Source organism: Bos grunniens, chromosome 24, assembly GCF_055505025.1.
Source record: "Bos grunniens cultivar Pamir isolate PY7600 chromosome 24, Bosgru_T2T1.0, whole genome shotgun sequence".
Classification (NCBI taxonomy): domain Eukaryota; kingdom Metazoa; phylum Chordata; class Mammalia; order Artiodactyla; family Bovidae; genus Bos; species Bos grunniens.
In genome coordinates this window covers 49,592,151-49,609,540 of record NC_141188.1, presented here as the reverse complement: position 1 = coordinate 49,609,540, position 17,390 = coordinate 49,592,151, and the positions used below count along the sequence as shown (strand labels likewise).

The 17,390-nt window shown below is 40.9% G+C and overlaps 1 protein-coding gene and 1 non-coding gene across 2 annotated transcripts in view; both read left to right on the top strand.

The window, feature by feature from the left end:
- The window catches only part of LOC147346240 (uncharacterized), a 244,910-nt gene that overhangs the window by 28,740 nt on the left and 198,780 nt on the right, over positions 1-17,390 (top strand). Inside the window, exon 4 of the mRNA XM_086372367.1 lies at positions 5,732-5,803. Coding sequence (XP_086228493.1) covers positions 5,732-5,803 — 72 coding nt within the window. The remainder of the gene's footprint in view (positions 1-5,731; positions 5,804-17,390) is intronic.
- On the top strand, positions 16,890-16,995 carry LOC147346242 (U6 spliceosomal RNA). The gene has a single exon (XR_015154202.1). It is a non-coding gene; the product is annotated as a U6 spliceosomal RNA (small nuclear RNA).

The window sequence follows — 17,390 nt, the reverse complement described above, 5'->3', positions numbered from 1 at the left end:
GACTGAGACAAGAGGACTTGTTCTGGGGTGGGTGGTCATGGCAGGAGGCTAAAACCACTTGTCAAACCTTGTTTCCTATTTCTATCCTTCTCCCCTTTACCTCCCTCTTTGCGGTATTTCCCAAATCTTACTGAGTCCACCATCTTTTTGCCTCTGTCTTTATCCCATCAGCTCCACTTCCATTTTTAGTGTTCTAGTGCAGGCCCTAGTGATTTAAAATGAGGTAACGCAAAAAGGACTGAGGCCTCAGATAGATCTTTCTTTCCCACTAGTTCTGACCCCTAAGATTATTCAGCCCTCTGGATTATCTTCCTGATACCTGCGCTTCAAGTCAAGTCCCTTCATCAGAGCGTGAGACCTTTGCAAGCCTGGCTCCCAGAACTTCCTTCCAGCCTCAACCAAATACTACAGCTGTGGTGACAGTCTGCTGTTTGCTGTTCCTACCACATGCTAAACTCTTTTATATGTCTTTCTAACCCTCCCCCCTTTTCTGGTGCTTTAGAAAAATATTAAAAAAAATTTTTTTAGATAATTCAAACAGCAGAGTATAAAAAGAAATGCAATGAAAAGTATTCTACTATCCTTTAAGCCTCATCATTTTATAGAAGATTCTACTTGAAATAGCATTTTACTAAAGTTTTTGTTTTGGAGGTCTAAAAGGAGTTATTAATGAAAGGAAATTCTATATTGATCTGAGCCTGCTGAGTGTGAGGGCTGATAGATGAATGACTCACAGTCTTTTGAGACTAATGCAATTATATCCACTTTTGATTATGTTACAGAAGTCCATTGAGATGTAATACCTATACAAAGTTCACATCTGGCCTAGCTAACTTAAGGATAAAATATTGGGTCAAATTTGAATTACTGCTAAACAGTGATTAAAGTATTTTCACATCTCTACTTTCACACCTTTTAAGATGCAGAATATATCTCAAGAGTAAAGAATGGGGAAAAAGAATGTTAACACTTGGTCAGCTGCGTATTTTATCATTTTGGGCAAATTTTAATTTAAATGTTATTTGTAGAACTGAGCTGACCTGGATACTTAGTATGGCAAGTCACCTGCATAGCAATAACAAGGATGTGTTTTCAAGTCAGTCATGTGATTTCTGAGTTATATTCTGTTACTGGTTTGGGTGTTATTATCCTTCTTTTGTGGCATGGATAACGCAGAGCTTAGTTGAGAGAAAGTCAAGGATATGTAGGTTTCACTTAGGTAGGAAGGAGTGTCATCAGGGAGGATGCATGATACCAGGTGGTGGGGTTTGAAGGGGCGTTGATACAATAGTAGCTGTCAGTGATTTCATTTCCTTTGTTTAAAGGGAAGAGATTTATGTACTCTCTTGTCATCAAAAACAGAGTGAAAAGTAAAGGCGGAACAGTTAGATTAGCAATTAAGAGCTGCTTGGCCTCCTTGTTATTTGTCATCTTTCAGTTATTTTTGCCAAATGGTTTTACAAATTTGTTATATAAAATAACAGTCCCCTGTTCCCTTACCTCCATTTCCTCCTCTCTAGAGGCAACTACTTTCAGTTCTTTCTCTTAAATTATTACACTTAGGTCCATATTTCTAGATAACATGCATGAATGGCCACTTTTGTTTTTTCGGTTTTAGGCATTCTCTATTGGCTTCCTGCTACTAGAAGGTGAAAATTTAGCTCTTTTGCTGCACTTGCCCTCCAGCTGTATAAATATACTTGTCATTTGTATGACTGTTCCCAACTGAATCATATGTCTGTTCACATTGTCATGTAACTAGCTTACCAATAGGTGAATAATAAAATTGACATTGAGCTTGGCCTTATGATTAGCTTGATCAATGGAATATGAGTGGAAGTGATGTATTCCACTTCTGATCAGAAGTTTAGAAGCCATTGCATGCTGTGGGTGAGTTACTTTTTCCCCTCTGCCAAGAAAATGGACATGTCTCATTAAGGGGCTAATTCTTTAGCCTAGATCCTATAATGAAGGAGACATGTGGTATAGTCATAGCTGACCCACAGCTGTGCTGCAGTGTTACATGAGTGAGAATGCTTGTAAACCTTTGAGACTTATCTTGTCACTGCAATATACCCTAGTAAAATCTGACTGACACACCACCTCCCTTATCTTCCTAAAATATTTATATCATAAATATTGACTGTTTACGTTTTATGATTACGTATGTGCTCTTTCCAGGTGATGCATTTAGTATTTCTGTGATGCTGTTCCTTTCTTGAGTCATTCTTTGTTTCCCTAAAGTTGATCAGTGCATTATTTTTCGTTTATGATTTCATATTTTTATTACTAATTAAATTCTCAAACCCCATCTGTTGTTTAAATCTCTTCTCAGACTGTTCAGATTTTTTTTTTTCCATTCAGAAATCCCTGTTTGTATCTCTGAAGGGCTTCAAAATGGACTGATTGATCTCTGTGCCTGGTGCCTAGTTATTGTCTTGGGATCACCCTGGGATTCCCTTTGACTTTCTCTTGTGTTGGATTTTCGGTTTCCCATATTCCATGGCTTACTGTTTCTTGGTTTACACGCCTATATTAGTAGATCACATCCTCTGGTAACTCCCTAAAAAGAGGTATATGGGATATAAATTATTTGAAACTTTGTATGACTGCAAGTATGTTTATTCTATCATGGCACTTGATTACAGTTTGGCTGGGTATAGAATTCTAGTTAGAAAATTATTTTCCTTCAGAATTTTGAAGCTTTTTTCCAATTTTCTTTTAGGTTTCACTATTATTATTGAGAAGTCTGAAACTATTCTGATACCTGATCTTTTACATGCCCTATTTTTTTTTTTTTTCCTTTCTGGAAGGTTGTAGGGCTTTAAAAAAATTTTTTTTTTAAGTTTAAAAATTTAAACTTAAAAATTTTTGAAGTTGAAAAAGTTTAGGGGTTTTAAAAGTTTTTTTTTATAAAATTAAGAAACTTTTAATTTTATAACAGTTTTAGATTTACAGAATTACTGTGCAGATAGTACAGCGAGTTCCCGTGTACTTCACAGTTAGCTGTCTTTGTTTTGAACATCTTCTAGTCATATGGTACATTTGTCCGCATAAAGTAACTGATTTGGATATACTGCCATTTACTGAATGACCATTCTTCATCATATGTCCTTAGTTTTCTTCTAAGTCACCTCCTCTCCTAGGATCCCATACGTGATAGTACATTACATTGAATTGTCATGTCTACTAAGTTGCCATATCTGACAGTTTCTAAGACATTTTTGCTGACCTTGAGAGTTTTCGGGAGCACCGGTCATATGGTTTTGCAGAATGTCCCTTAATTGGGATATATCTGAACTTTTTCTCATGATTACAGTGGAGTAATGTGTTTCGGGGAAGATCACAGAAAAAAGTGTCACTTTCATCACATTAAATCAAGGCTACATACTATCAATATAACTTACTATTGATTTTAACTTTGATCATCTGACTTGAGATAGTGTTTGTCAAGTTTCTCCATTTTAAAGAAACTCCTCTTTTTTTTCTTCCTTTCCACAATTTTCTCTTTGAACGAAAGTCACTATGCATAGTCCATTCTTAAGAAATAGGGAGTTACATTAATAAATTATTTAAAATTTTCCCACACAGGAGATTTGTTTATTTTTTCCCTTTGGTTTACTCAATCAATTATTTATTTATATTACTATGAACGTATTTTACACTTCGGGTTATGACCCAGTACTACTTTCTTTTGTTGCTTAAATTGTTCCAGCTTTTGCCGTTGGGAACTCTTTCTGTTGGCTCTTGTACTCCTCTGGCATTCCCCCGCTACCATGTGCGTCTTAGCAGTTTATTAATTCTCTGGCACTACAAGATGCTCTAGGCTCATTCTTTGTGTTTTCTGCCTCAGTTCTAGAACCAACCACTTCTCTAAGGAGACCTAGCTCCTTTTATTGAAGAAATGGTATTGGAAACCAAGATCTGGGCACTAGTGTGATCATTGCTTCAGGGGTGTCATTTCTTCTAGGCTTTCTCAGATGATAGAGCAAGGATATCACATGCTCAGTTGCTCAGTCATGTCCAACTCTTTGTGACCCCATAGACTGTAGCTTGCCAGGCTCCACTGTCCATGGAATTTTCCAGGCAAACATACTGGAGTGGATTGTCATTTCCTACTCCAGGGGATCTTCCTGACCAGGGAATCAAACCTGTGTCTCCTATGTCTCCTGCATTGACAGGCAGATTCTTTACCACTGTGCCACCTGGGTGGCCTATATGGATATATATATTTCACGTATCTGTATCTATATAGATAGATATAATAAACTGAGTATGTGTGTGTGTATATATATATATATGTATCTGTAAATGTTTCTGTATTAGGTAAACATGAGTTCATAGTGATGTCTCCAATACTAATCCATTACCACATGGATCATTCTAGCCTTTGCTTATTTTAACTGTCCATTCAAATAGTGAGAAACCTGGCTCCCACCATATGCCATTCATTTATTTAATATTTAGTTCTTTTATACATGTGTAATAATTTCAGAGTTGTCAACCTATATTCTTGTGGGAAATAACTTTATCAGTTACAGTTCTTATGTACAGAACATGTGTACAGAGTCCAATTTTTATGTACAGAAGAAGATCACAGAAGTGAAGTGTCAATGTCATCACGCTAAATCAAGGCTACATACTATCAGTATAATTTATTATTGATTTTCCTTTAGTTTTATGTACTTTGCTTATATTCAAAGTGACTTAGGTCAGCTCTTTATTTCCCACCCCCTTCAGTGAACTCATTTTTATATGTAATGCTTTTAGATTCTAGTGTCATATTCTGAATTCTATCCTAGGATATCTCCTTTTCCTCATATATGAAAGCTTTGTCTTTGTGCTGTAAAGTTCTGTGGATTTTGACACATGTTTGACATCTTGTTTTCACCATTACAGTATTGTACAGAATAGTTTCACCATCATATCTCCTGCGTGTCACATGTTTTACTCTGTCTCCCCTGACCCCTTGGTAATCACTGATCTGTTTACTGTCCTATAGTTTTGCCTTTCCAGAATGTCATATAATTGAAATCATGCAGTATGTAGCTTTTCAAATTGGTTCTTTCATTTAGCAATACACATTTAAGATTCATCCATATCTTCTTGAGGCTTGGTAGCTCATTTCTTATTGTTGCTGAGTAATATCTCATTCTATGTATGTGCTACAGATTGTTTATCCACTCAATTATTGAAAGATATCTTGATTGCTTCCAAGTTTTGGCAGTTAAATTTTTTTTTAATTATTTATTTATTTGGTTTTGTGGGGTCTTAGTTGCAAGCCTGCGGAATCTTCATTGAGGTGTTTGAACTCTCAGTTGTGTCACCTAAAGTGGGGTCTACTTCCCCGACCAGGGATCGAACCCAGGCCTCCTGCATTGGGAGCACAGAGTCTTAGCCACTGGGCCACCAGGGAAGTCCCCAGTTTTTGGCAGTTTGAATAAAGCTGCCATAAACATTCACATACAGGTTTTTATGTGGGCAAAAGTTTTCAGATGAGCTGAGTGTACATCTAAGAGGATTATACTTGGATCATATGGTAATGTTATGTTTCACTTTGTAAAATAGTTGCCAAAATGTCTTCCCTAGTGACTGTATCATCTTGTATTTTCTGCACCAACCACTGAGATCTTATTGCTCCACCTTATTGACAACGGTTGGTATGGTCAGTTTTGGGGTTTTAACCATTCTAAGGTATGTAGTGATATTTCATCGTTGTTTTGGTTTGCAGCTCACTCATCACAAATGCCGCTGAGGATCTTTTCATACACTTATTCGCCATCCGTGTATCTTCTTTGGTGAGGTATCTATTTGCCCGTTTTAAAACTGGCTTATTTGTCTTCTCATTATTAAGTTTTAAGAGTTGTTGTTGTTGTTGTTTTGGTATATTTTGGTATAGACGTATTGGTATTGGGTTTCCATGTTGGCTCAGTAAAGAATCTGCTTGCCAATGCAGGAGACATGGGTTCAATCCCTGATTCAGGAAGATCCCACATGACAAGGAGCAACTAAGCCCATGAGCCACAACTATTGAACCTGTGCTCTAAAGCCTAGGAACCACAACTACTGAGTCCATGTGTTGCAGCTCCTGAAGCCCGTGCACCTGGAGCTGTGCTCTGCAACAAGAGAAGCCACTGCAGTGAGAGGCTGGGCACCACTGGAGAGGAGCCCCTGCTCACTGCAGCTAGAGAGAAGCCTTCGCAGAAATGAAGACCTGGCACAGCCAAAATAAATGGAAAAAATTATATATATAGAAGAAGTATTGGTATTACAAGTTATTATTTGATATTGTAAGTCCTTTCTCAGATATATGTTTTGTAGATATTTTCTCCCTTGTCTGAGGAGACATTGGGAGAAAGACAGGCAATCTGGGGGTTTTCTTTCATGGATCACAAATTTTTGAAATGGAAGAAAGTTCAACTTCGCAATTGTTTTCCTTTCAAATATCTGTGCTTTTCAAAACTTTTGCTATTGATGTCATATTTTAAAACTCACCAGCAAACCCAAGTTCATGGAGATTTTCTGTTGTGTTTTCAACAAGAAGTTTTAGAGTTTCACATTTTAAATTTAAGTCTGTGATCAATTTTGACTTTTCACGTGAGGAGTAAAGTCTGTTTCTAACTGGACTGTGTGTGTGTGTGTGTGTGTGTGTGTGTATGTAGTTGCAATCCAATTGTTACAGCATCATTTGTTGACAAGACTATCCATTTTCAATTAAGTTGCCTTTGCTCTTTTGTCAAAGATCAGTTATCTACATTTGTGTGGGTCTTTTCCTGGGCTGTCTGTTCTGTTTTATTGATCTATGTGTCTCTTCTTTCACTGTTGACTTCACATCTTGTTTTAATTACTGTAGCCTTATAGTCAATTTGGTAATTAGGTAGCGTGAGTCTTTCAGCTTTGTTCTTCTATATTTTGTTGGTTATGCAAGATCTTTTGCTTTTCTGCATAAACTTTAGAATCAGTTTGTCAAGATCTACAAGATAGCTTTCTGGGATTTTGATTGAGATTATGTTGAGTCTATAGATAAAGTTGGGAAGGACTGGCATTTTAATGTTGAGTCTTCTGATTCAGGAATGTGTTCTGTTCTTGGTTTTTCTTTTTGGACCCAGTATTCTAATATGTCGTAATGATGTACTTTGCCTTACAGTGGATCTGTTCCTGTCAGTGTGCTCATATTTTTATCTAAGAACCCACGTGGCTAGCCTTTGCAGTCTGCAAACTCTGTACCTTCTCTTCATTTTCTGGGTTTTGTAGATTAAATTTACTGTTTTTTATGCCCCCCATTCAGTTCCGTCTTTTCTAAGACTCTCATTTGGAGAGTGGACCTTCTGAACTGGATTTCTAGTTCTCTTTTCTTCTTTCTATCTCTTTGTCTTTTTACTTTATAGGACGTTTTCTCAGCTTTACCTTCCAACCCTCTATTGGGATTTAATCTGTTATATTTTTAATTCATAAGGATTCCTTTTATGTTGTTATTCTCTGAATGTTTTTATAGCATCCTATTTTATGATTCCAGTATTACCTCTTTGAAGAAGTTCATGATAGAATTTTGACACTTTATTCAGTTATCTGGCTATTCTTGCTTATCTGCACACATTTAAGAATTGCAATGCAGGTGGGATTTGATGACCATGGGTTTCACTGGAGAAAAATCTGGCTGGGCCTTTCTCTTGTGGAGTCTTAAGTGTTATGCAGTATTTATTTTTATTTTTTAAACTGAAGTATTGTTGACATACAATATTATATTAATTTCGGATATCCAACAGAGTGATTCAACATTTGTATACATTATGAATCAATTACCATGCTAAGTCTAGTAACCATTGTCACCATGCAAACTTATTGCAATATTTTTGACTATATTCCCTATTCAGTACACTACGTTCCTGTGACTTATTATTAAGTCACAGGATATTGTATAAAACATAATAATATTAATAAAATAATAATATTTATTATTATTATTCAGTTCCTGTGACTTATTATTAAGTCACAGGATATTATATAAAATATAATAATATTAATAAATAATAATATTTATTATTATTATTAAGTTCCTGTGACTTATTCCTGTGACTTATAACTGGAAGTTTATACACCTTAATCATCTTCACCTGTTTCACCCAACCCTCATCCCCCTGCCTTCTGGTGACCACCAGTTTGTTCTCTGTATCTATAAGCCTGTTTCTCTTTTAAGTTCCACATATAAGTAAGATCATATGGTATTTGCCTTTCTCTGTCTGACTTATTTCACTTAGCATGAGATCCTCTAGGACCATTCATGTTGTCACAAATGGGAACATTCCATTCCATTCTATGGGTAATATTCCATTGTATTGATATATGGATCATGTATCAATGATCATATATATATATCATATCTTCTTTACCCACTCATCTATAGATGAACTCTCAGGTTCCCCTATATCTTGGCTATTGTGAATAATGCTGCAGTGAACACTGGGGTACATGTATCTTTTTGAGTTAATGTTTTCAGAAGTGGAATTGCTAGATCATATCGTAGTTCTATTTTTAATTTTTTGATGAACCTCCATACTATTTTGCATAGTGGCTGTAGCAGTTGCTATTCCCACCAACAGTACACAAGGGTTCTCTTTTCTCTGCAACCTTGGCAGCTCTTGTTTTTTACTGTCGTTTTGATGAGAGCCCTTCTGACAGGTGTGAGGTGATATTTCAGTGTGGTTTTCATCTGCATGTCCCTGATGATCAGTGATGTTGAGCATCTTTTCATGTGTCTTTTGGCCATCTGTGTGTCTTCCTTGGAGAAATGTCTCTTCAGGTCCTCTGCCCATTTCTTAATCATAGTGTTTAGTTTTATTTTTTTTATATTGAGTTGTATGAGATGAAGTCTTTCTTAAATCAAGACGTCTTTTTTTTTTGTAGTCAAGTTGGGGTCCTCAGAAGGCTCATCTTGCCTTTCGCCTAGAGAGTAGAATCCTGAGGGTTGGTGCTCTGAGTTCCCAGGGGAGAAGGGGCATCGGTAACCAGAATGCATGTGAATGTTCTTTAATCCCTCTGTTTTCAGCAAAGCAGGTATATGTCTTCAATTCTACTGGGTGTCTTCCAGGCCAGAAAGCCTCTGTTTATTTCAAAGACTAGACGTCCATTTTCTGCTGGGCTGGGCAAAGGGCCACTGCTAGTCAGGCAAAGAATCTGGACTCTAACTGTTCCCCAAACAGGTTGCCAACGAGCCTTCTTTGTTTTATCCCTTACTCCTTCGCTCCTCCTACCTTTTCTTCCCCCCAGCTAGGGACTGAATCCATGCCCCCAGCAGTGGAAGTGTGGAGTCTTAACTACTGAACTTCTAGGGAAGTCTTCTGCTGTTTTCAAGAGGATTGGTACCACCAGTTTCTGAACAGTTAACGGGTTTTTGCTGTTTAGATTGGGTTGGTACTCAGCTTCCCCAACAGCTGACTTAGAACTCAGATTCTAGGGATTCCCAGGACATTCACCACTTGTTCATCTGATTTCCAGCTTCCAAAATTCTGTTACAGAAACAGACTTACAGAATTAGAGAACGAACTTATGGTTACCACGGAGGAAGTGTAGGGGGATGGGATAGTTAAGGAGTTTGGATTGATATGTACACACTGATATGTTTAAAATGGATAATCACCAAGAACCTACTGTATAGCACATGGAACTCTGTTCAATATTATGTAGCAACCTAAATGGAAAAGAACTTGAAAAGAATAGATACATGTATATATATAACCGAATCACTTTGCTGCACACCTGAAACTATCACAGCACTGCTAATCAACTATGTATGTTATTAGTCGCTCAGTCATGTCCATCTGACTCTTTGTGACCACATGGACTGTAGCCCTTCAGGCTCTTCTGTCTGTGGGATTCTCCAAGCAAGAATACTGGAGTGGGTTGCCATGCCCTTCTCCAGGGGATCTTCCCCACCCAGGGATCGAGCCCAGGTCTCCCACATTACAGGCAGATTCTTTACCATGTGAGCCACCAGGAAGCCTAATCAACTGTATTCTAATATAAATATGTTTTACATCTTATATTTTACAAAATATGTTTAATAAACATTTTACAGAATATGTTTAACATCTAAAAAAGCAAACCCAATTCTGTTACTTTTCTCTCCTCTTTGGTTCTTCCTATCTTTGTCTGTTTATACTAACTTAAAAAAAAAAGAGAAGATCATTCCAGTAGGGTTTGGGGAGGAAGCAGAAATAATAGATGCATATGTCTAACTTGCCATATTTACCTGGTAAGGCTGACATTCAAGCCCAGCATCTGCTCTCATTTGGCCAGGATTAGGCCTTAGCATTTGTTACAGATTTTAATATTATCCCTGTCCAGACATGGTTTCTTCTAGTCATCCTTTCGGGTGAGTTCAGATGTCACCCTCTGTGCCCTGCTTTATTCTGTTCTTCCTTCCACCCCCACCCCCAAGAAAACTTGGCCGTCTCTTCTCCTGAGTTCGCATAGACTTTGCATTCATTGCTCTCACTGCATTTTCTGACGATAATGTGTATATCTGCTTCGCCCTCTTGGGCCAGGAGCTTTGGAGGGAGTGGGAGGGGCACCTCTTGTTTGTCTTTAGAGCTCCATCACCGATCCACTACTCAGACAGCAATAGACTTACCAAATGAGTGGCGCATGAAGAAAAGCAAAACCAGGTGATTGGTGGGGTGATGCTCTGGGGGTGGGCTTGGCTGGAGGCACCCCTTCCCCATGTCCTGTGACCTGCATGCAGGGCTGGAGTGGAAGCCCAGGCTGGGTGTCTGAGGGCTTCATCTCAGCCCTCTTTCAGGCCTTGGATTCATTCTTTCTTTTTCTCAGCCCTGACCTTTTTCCTGAAGACTTTGTCCATGTGCCTGAGTTTGCGAATAGAAATATTGAGAACACAGTGGGGTTGGGAGGTGTTGCTCCATAATGATCTCTTCCCTTTTCAATGTTCCTGTGCACCAAAGGCAGGGCCGTGCCGGGTGGGGGACTAGTGCACAGTCATGGAGGAGGTGTCATTATTCTGTAATTGACACGCAGGGCAGTTCTCTTCCCTGAGGCAGGCCCAGAGCATTAGCAGAATGACAGCAACATTTACAGAGCCCGGCCCCCTTGCTGGACAGGTCTTAGAGTGACACAAAGGCAGGGAGTGAAGCTGAGAGGGTTCTGCACCCCACATGGCAGGGGTACAGAGTGGCAGCCTCTGGGGCTGCAGGCCCTGGGCTCTGCCGGCCTCCCCAGGCAGGGGCTGCTCTCCCCGACTGTGACAGAGGTTGGTGGAGGGCACCCAGAATGTCACAGCTGACTGACAGCCCTGCTTCTAGCAATGGTGCCTGGCCTTGGGCTGATTTGAGGCAACCAGGGGCCTTTCTTCGGTCTCAGATGTCATGCCCCTAAATGGTAATTAGCCAAGTGCAGCTGAGTCACTTGCGACACCAGAGTTTCGCAAATGAAATGCCTTTTTGGTCACACCTGCATAGTGAGACTAGAGAGGCCTGGAAGCCTCTCCACAATGATTCTCTCCACATCATTGTCCTAGTCATAGACTTGAGGACTCTTGATACCCAGCTTAGAAGTAGGGTAATAAAAGATGATTTCTTTGAGTCAAGACATTATCTTATTTAAAGTACAAGGAGCCTTAAGAACACATTGAACTAGCCATCACCTAATGTGGATTAATGTACTCTTTAAACTGCTAGAACTAGACATTTTAGACTGCTTCAGCTTCAGAGCTTCTCAAAGTGTGCTTCCCAGACCAGCAACATCAACATCACTGGGGAACTTGTTAGAAACTCAAAGCGTCCGGTCCTAGCCCAGAAGTGCAGAATCAGAAACTCTGGGGTTGGGCCTCAGTCATCTGTGTTTACCTGCCCTCCAGGTGATTCTGATGCACACTTCAGTTGGAGAAACCCTGCTCTTCAAGATTAGGAAAGCTTAAGAAAGCCCCAGATGGTGAGGGACTTGCCTGGGGTCACTAAGCCAGTTGATGGCAGAGCTGTCATTTTCAAATGACAATTGGTTGCCAGGATCTGGGGAGGAATTAACATTTATGGAGGGCTCTCTCTGTGCAAGTCGCATAGCAGGAGTGTTATGCTCATTGCAATCCTGAGAACTGTCCCCAGTTTGTAGAGGAAGAAGTCAGTAGAGGATAGAGACAGGATTTCAATCCTGATCTTCTTGTTTGTTTGTCTTCTTCTGCATTTACGCTTGTTGTGTGGGTACATGTGCTCACATGTAGATGGTGGAGATCCGGCTGGGTAGGGGTGGGGCACTCTAAGTGGTCCTGTTGGCATTCTGAGGACGCTCCTTTCTTGAAAGTGCTTCCTACTTAGTCCCTTCCCAGCTTCGTTTCTGGCTGGGTCCTGACTCTAGTCTGGAGCAACAGAATGAGAGACCATCCCCCTACCCCCAGCCGTTCTTGCTCACCGTGTTTCCAGCTTGGCCTGGAAATTTGACTTCCTAGTTGAGCTCCTGCTTTTAAGTGCCGTTGCTGTTCAAGGGAGGCCAGAGCCTACCAGTGTGACCAGCACACCAGTCAAAGGGTCTGGGGTGAGGGAGGGGTTTCCCACATTTGGGATGGGAAGCCAGGCTCCTCCTGAGTTAGAGCCCAGGGAAGAGAAGACTCCGAGTGGTGTGGGAGGGGGAGCACAGACGAAGCCAAACAGAAGAGGAAATTAAAGAGGCTTGAGTCTTCCTCCAGCTTCCTTCGCTGCATTTTTGGCAGGGATCGGCAAAGCTGGCCTGCCTGTAACTTTCCAGTCTGTCTGCTCATTGTCTTGCCCAGAAATACCAGATAAAAGAGACTGCGGAATGAGGAGTGAGGAGCTTGGGTCCCGCCCTCAGGATATTCCACCGACATTAACTCTTTTTCAGGCCAGCAGTCAACTCTCGCCCGGGCGTCGTGATGGGTGGATTAGTGGAGGGTCAGGAAAGGCATGTCTCCAGAGCATTCCTCACCACTGGCTGGATGTCTGTCCCACTGCCTGAAATTCCTCGGTGAGCACTGCTCCATTGAGTGTCCCGTGGTCTCGTATTAAAGTAGAATGCCCGAGGAAGTGTAATACTTCGTACCTTGCTGGTGGATGACTTACTAGGTTCTAGTTAAATGGGTAAGTGGTCAGGGGAAATGGATGGGCTGCTCTGAGTGGAGGCCTCTGGGAAAGAGAGGGACTACAGGAAGAGCAGGTAGGATGGCCGAAATGGCTTCGCCATGCTCAGGACCACGTAACCTGGTGCTGCGAGAGACCCGAGATGACAGAGAGGGGACTCCCTTGGCCAGGGACATTGAGGCAATGGGGGACAGAGCCAGCCAGACCTGGCCTGTTAGAGCTCTTTCTAGAGCCCAGGGTAATTATGGGTCGTTTTATTCCTCACTCCAAGCCTCTTCTTTTTGTGAAGAGCTCCTACAACTTGTTTGAATCTCTCTCTCAAGCAGAGGTGATCTTCCCCAGGACGTTGCACGTAGGCTCTATTGGTGTGCTCATTAACCATCTTCTGAAGGAATGGATGTTGAGGAAGGCTCTAGGAAAACAAAGATGGGGAGAACACTCCCCTTGTCCTTGTGGAGTTCACAGCCCAGTGGGCAGCGCCCAAAGTCAAACACAAAAGCTGAGATACAGAACGAGCAAGGGACTCTCTGGGAGCTGGAGAGGGGGTGCCTCCGGTGAGGAAGAAGCTGCCCCCAGCTCTTCCATGGAAAGCTGGAGTTGGGGGCTGCTTGAGCTGGGAGTTGAAGAGTGAGTAGGAGTTTGCTAAGCAGATGGAGGGGTGGAAGTGGAGAGAGATAAGGGTGTTCCAGATAGAGGGGACATCCTGGGGGAGAAGAGCATAGCTCTTCCAGAACCTGCAAATATGGTTGAATCACAAATACTATAAGAGTGTGTTTAGGGGAGGGCCAAGAGACAGTTCAGATATGGGGTCTGGGCCAGGCCATAAAAGGCATTGAGCATGGCTACACTAAAGGGTTTGGACTTATATCCTGAGGGCAATGGCTCCCCATTGGAAAGTTTATTAGTCAGTCAATGTTAACTGTCCAATAAGCAACCCCTAACATGTTAATAGCTCAATGATTCTACTCCAGTGATGTCTGCTGAGACCTTCAGAGTCACAGTGAGAGAAAAGAGAAGGGTGGAGAAAGCATACTGACTCCTAGCACCCCCAACCTGGAAGTGACATGTGGAATTCCACTCTTACCCTGTTCAATTTGGCTAGAACCAGGCACATGGCTCCAGCCTAACTGCAAAGGAGTCTGGGAAATTCTGGGAGGCACAGGCATGCCAGGAGAGTGCTATGGTCTGATTTGGGATGTTCACTGTGGCTACAGATTAAAGGGCTGCAAGCTTGGAGACAGGGCAGGAGGCTCTTCCAACTGTCTGGTGACAAGGCTCTCCCTGCTCCCAATTCTCTGCAGACTGCAGCCAGCTGAACCTTCAGCTGGGAAGAAAGATGAGTGGAGACAGCCATGAGGGGCTCGGGGATGATGGGAGGTCAGTGATGGGCCTGTTGATGGATGCAAGGGTTAGGCACGCACAGGGCTGCAGGGCTCGCACTGGGCGTGACTGGGCCAGAGACATTATTTGCGTCTTTAGAGTTCAGGGCCTCCTGCCTCCTAACCCCTCATTCACAACTCTCTGGAACCCCTTACTTATTATTTGTAGGGTAAGTGAGCATGTGGTGAATGGAGTGACGGGTGGGAATGAGGGGCTTGGAGAAAGAAGGGATTGGATGGAAACATCCCTGGGAAAGAGTGGCCTTGAATGGCCTGTTTTCCAAGGTGATGGCATTTCTCTAGTGTCCCTGAGCTTCATTGCCACCTGTTTGTACCTCTGAGGTATAATGCTTGCTACCACTTTGGAAGGACTGCTAGGTAGTCCAGACGAAGCATTTGCTCACTAACGTCTGCATATCTGTGCTTGTTTTAACCCAGTGCCTGGGTGTGTCCCCACTGCCGCCTTTCACTGGTGACACCATGGTGAGGCCTTCTGCCCTGCCTTTGCTCTCCTGGTTGCCCTGTCTGATGTCAGGCTCTCATGCCAACCTAAGGAACAGATGTCCCAAAGCTGGTAGCAAGGAGGAGACCTGAGTTCTGGTTTGAACTAGGCAGCTAACTTTCTGGATGATCTTGCAAAGTCATCCTGTATTTCTGGGCTTCAGTTTCTTCTTCTGGTGGGTGGGCATGGAAATTTTAAATGAAAGATTTTCAAGCTCTGACATTTCCAGCTCTACAGGATGGAAGCTGAACATCCTAAGGGCTGAGGAGGAATACCAGGAGGCTTCTTGGGAGATTCCAGAAGGTGGTCTGGGCTTGGCAGAGCTCACTGGTTGTTTCTGAGGCTGCAGAAAATGGTGGTGTGGGTCTCAAGTGTAGGCCTCTGCCTTCTCTTGCCTCTTTGGGAAATGAACGTCTTTGAGAAGTGGGTGAGAGCCACAGACCATCTCTCCAGAAAAGCCTGTGGTATGCACAGAACCATGTACCATACATATATCCTCTTTTATGTTTAATTTCAGGGGCATGGCCTTCCTAAAATGCAGCTTGGCTACCTGCCAGCCTTTATCTCCTTAGTGGGTTCTCAGTTCCTTTTATACATTCAGTGCTTGCTCCTAGGCCAAGCTGGGGAAGAGCTTCAGGAGCCAAAGGAAAGGCCTCAGAGGTATTTTCTCTGAACTCACAAAGGACTGGATGAGGCTGGTCCAAAGAGAGGCAGAAAGTCAGTGCAAATGTAGATGGTGATAGCTGAAGGCACTTGATAGGTGGGGTGTCTGTGTGTTTGTCTGAGAGAGAGGGGGAAAAAGAGTAAGAAAAGGAGAATGTGTATATTGGCATTTTTGCCTTGATAACACATCTTCTGGGAGGGATTCTCTACTCTTTTGTAATTAAGCTTTTTATTTTGAGATAATTAGAGATTTGCATGCAGTTATAAAAAATAATACAGAGGAACCCCTTGTATCCTTAACCTAGTTTTTTCCATTAGCAATATCTTATAAAATATAATACAGAATCACAATTAGGATATTGATACAATTAAGAAGCAGAATATTTTCATCACCACATGGGTCTCTCCTGTTCCCATTTCATAGCCATGTCCACTTCCCTTCTCTGCTCTGATTTTCTACTTAACCTCTGAAAACTAATAATCTGTTCTTCATTTCCATAATTTTATCATTTCAAGAATGTTATGTAAATGTAATAATACAGTATAAGTGCAACTTTCTGAGACAGACTTTTTTTACTGTGTAATTCCCTGGAGATTCATCCAGGTTGGTACATTTACCAGTAGTTTGTTCCTTTTTATTACTGAGTAGTGATCCGTGGTATGGATGAACCACAATTAACTTAACAATTCACCTATTTCAAGGACATCTGGATTCCTCTTTGACTCACAGATTATTTAGAAGTACACTGATTTGTTTCCAAGTGTTTAGAGGTTTTCCTGTTATCTTGCTGTTATGATTTCTAGTTTGATTCCTCTGAGGTCAGAGAACACACTCTATATGAAATAGAAAATGAATTCTGTATGAAAATTCAGTTCTTTTGAACTTATTTAGATGTGTTTTATGGCCTAGGATATAGTCTATCCTGGCATATGTTCTTTGAGCACTTGAGAAAAATGTACATTCTGCTGTTATTGGGTGGAGTGTTCTCGAAATGTTGATTAGATTTTGTTGGCTGATGGTGTTTTTGAGTTTTTCTATATCCTTGCTGATTGCCTAGTTTTATTAATTTTTGAGAGAGGAATGTTGAAATCTGAAAATGTGAGTGTGGATTTATGTTCTTATTCTTTTCAGCTCTATCAGGTTTTGCTTCACATATTTTGTATCTCTGTTTGATGCATTTGAATTTAGGATTGCTATGTCTTCTTGGTGGATTAACCTTTTATCATTATATTATATTCCTTTCTGTACTCACTTCAGCAGCACATATGCTAAAATTGGAACAATACAGAGAAGATAAGCATGCCCCTGAACAAGGATGACACACAAATTTGTGAAGTGTTCCATATTTTTGTTAATATGATTGTGATCATTCTATCTGTAATAGTGTCAATAATAAAAATAAAGTTAAAAAATATTCCTCTTTGTCTCTGGTAATGTTTCCCCCTGAAGTCTAATTTATCTCCTCTTTATATAACCATTTTTTTTTCTTTTGATTAATATCTATATGATATATGCATTTGCATCCTTTTATTTTCAACCTGCCTATATCATTTTACTCAAAGTGAGTGTCTTATTGACAGAATAGTGATTCATGTTTTTAAACTGGTATCTTTAGATTATTCACTTTTAATGTAATTAGTGATGTTTTATGCAATTTTATATTTTTTGTTTGTTCTTGCTTTCATTTTTATTTTCTTTTTCCCTGCTTTTTCATGTGTTACCTAAGCATTTTTAAATGTTCCACT